Here is a 1,860-nt window from a genome sequence, read left to right as displayed (position 1 = left end):
ATATGAATTAGGAGGAATTAAGGACAAAACCCTAGACATCTCAGAATGGTCAGCGGCGGTGAATTCTGACTCTTTGGTTTGAAATGACTCTTTTTTTTTTTTTCATTTCAAAATCCCCATATGGTTTATTTTCGCAAAGCAAGGGTTTAAAAAAACTCAGGATCGAAACATTTCTGATCCTTCCAAAAATTCTCCTTCACCTTTTCAAGCAACTGAAGTTAAAATACTCAAAATAGGCTTTGGTTCTCCTTTGGAAATTTGGAAATGGCCAAAGAACCACAATAAGTAAAAACTGCCTTTTCCACCCTGCTCCTGGGTGATTTTCAATCTCTTTTGTTTGCATTTTTTTAGGGCCCCAGCTCATCCTGCACAGCAGGGCTTTCACCAGCCCTGAAAGTCTGTTATATTGTTGAGAAAGGCAACGGCTGGGATCCTCGACATCCCAGCCTGACCCTTCTCTTTATCCCCTCTAGAGTAAATGATAATTAATTAAAAAAAAAAAAAAAAAGTCCTTTTGACCAAAAGGGCCAAGGAATGTAACTTATCAAAACCAAGTCTGGACAGCTTGTTGGTGTCCAGCAGGCCCCGCAGGTGGAAAATGGGGAACATCTTCCCGAGAAGAGCCATCCCATGGTGATGGCCATGCCCTGGACTAAGGCAAGTGATATTTTCGGGAGTGTTGAAGAGAGCAGCAGTCCTGGCCTGGTCTTTCTGGACAGAGCCGTGAATGATGGGTAGTTGTAGGGGGCAACGAGTGCCCCACAGCTCCAAAGTCAAGTGCATCACAGAGTCTAAAGTGCCGGTGGCCATGGGGTGCAGCATCCGCCCACCCACCCGCTCGCCCCAGGGGTGGCTCCGGGTCCCAAGTCCCATGACAGGCCATGGTGGTGAAGGGACGAAGAGCTTCTTGGGAGCCAGATGATGTGAAAGGACAGACCGAAGGAGTCAGTCACCCTGTTAGGAAGGGAGCGGGCCTGTGGTGGGACTGGGCGTGGGTTTAGTTGCTTGCCTCTGAGATGGGAGCCACGTGGCCGAGCCCCGCTAAGCCGCTGAAGCCCGTGTTCCAAGGATCGGGGAGAGGAAAGAAGGGTTGGGCAGCAAGGTTTTCATTATGGCCCAAGGCGAAGGCGAAGATGCCTGCGTTCCTCTCCATGTCCAGCTGAGCTCGCCTGAAGAGCTTCATCTGGGTTTCTTCAAACTGATTCTCCAACTCTTGCAGGCTGAAGGCGGTCTTGGCCCCGCTCAAAAAATGCTTGGGGCTGGGGCCAGGAAGGCACATGGCCGCACCGCCGAGGTGGCCACTCATCTCCTCCAACGTGGGTGGCATCATGAAGCTCTTCTCCACTGGCGGACCACCAGGAGCAAAGAGTAATCCAGCAGCTCTCCATGCTGCCGGCTTACGTCCTCGCCGGGGTCTTGCGATCCGGCAGCTCTGGCGTTTGATGTGGCGATGGAGATGGTCGGAGCGGGTGAAGCTCTTGTAGCAGAACTCACACTGGTAGGGACGGACGCCCGTATGGATGCGCATGTGGTTCTTCAGGTCGTAGTTGTGCACGAATTTGGCATTGCAGTGGATGCAGAGGTACGGCCTCTCCCCCGTGTGCTTCCGCATGTGGATTTTGAGCTTGTCCTGCCTGCAAAAAAAAAAAAAAAAAAAAAAAAAAGAAAAAAAAAAAAAAAGAAAAAAAAAAAAAAAAGAAAAAAAGAAAAAAGAAAAAAAGAAAAAAAGAAAAAAAAAGAAAAAAAAAGGCACGTGGTCAGGTGGCGTGGGGTGGAAGGGATGTGGTTGGGATTGCTCTTTGGATCAGGAGAGGGAAAGACAACGGGAAGGTGGGGAGCTCATCCCAGGGCTTCTACCCA

The 1,860-nt window shown here is 49.7% G+C and overlaps 1 protein-coding gene across 1 annotated transcript; it reads right to left on the bottom strand.

Annotated features, from left to right (window-relative positions):
- Positions 1-997: 997 nt before the first annotated feature.
- On the bottom strand, positions 998-1,634 carry LOC114818930 (zinc finger and BTB domain-containing protein 7C-like; the record flags this gene model as incomplete). Its single annotated transcript, XM_029086912.1, has 1 exon — positions 998-1,634. A coding segment is annotated over one exon (637 nt), but the record flags the coding sequence as incomplete, so codon positions are not given.
- Between the last annotated feature and the right edge of the window lie 226 nt (positions 1,635-1,860).

Source organism: Antrostomus carolinensis, unplaced genomic scaffold (genome assembly GCF_000700745.2).
Source record: "Antrostomus carolinensis isolate BGI_N321 unplaced genomic scaffold, ASM70074v2 scaffold51769, whole genome shotgun sequence".
Taxonomy (NCBI): Eukaryota; Metazoa; Chordata; class Aves; order Caprimulgiformes; family Caprimulgidae; genus Antrostomus; species Antrostomus carolinensis.
The sequence above is the reverse complement of the archived record's forward strand: the minus strand, read 5'-3'. Positions and strand labels throughout refer to the sequence as shown.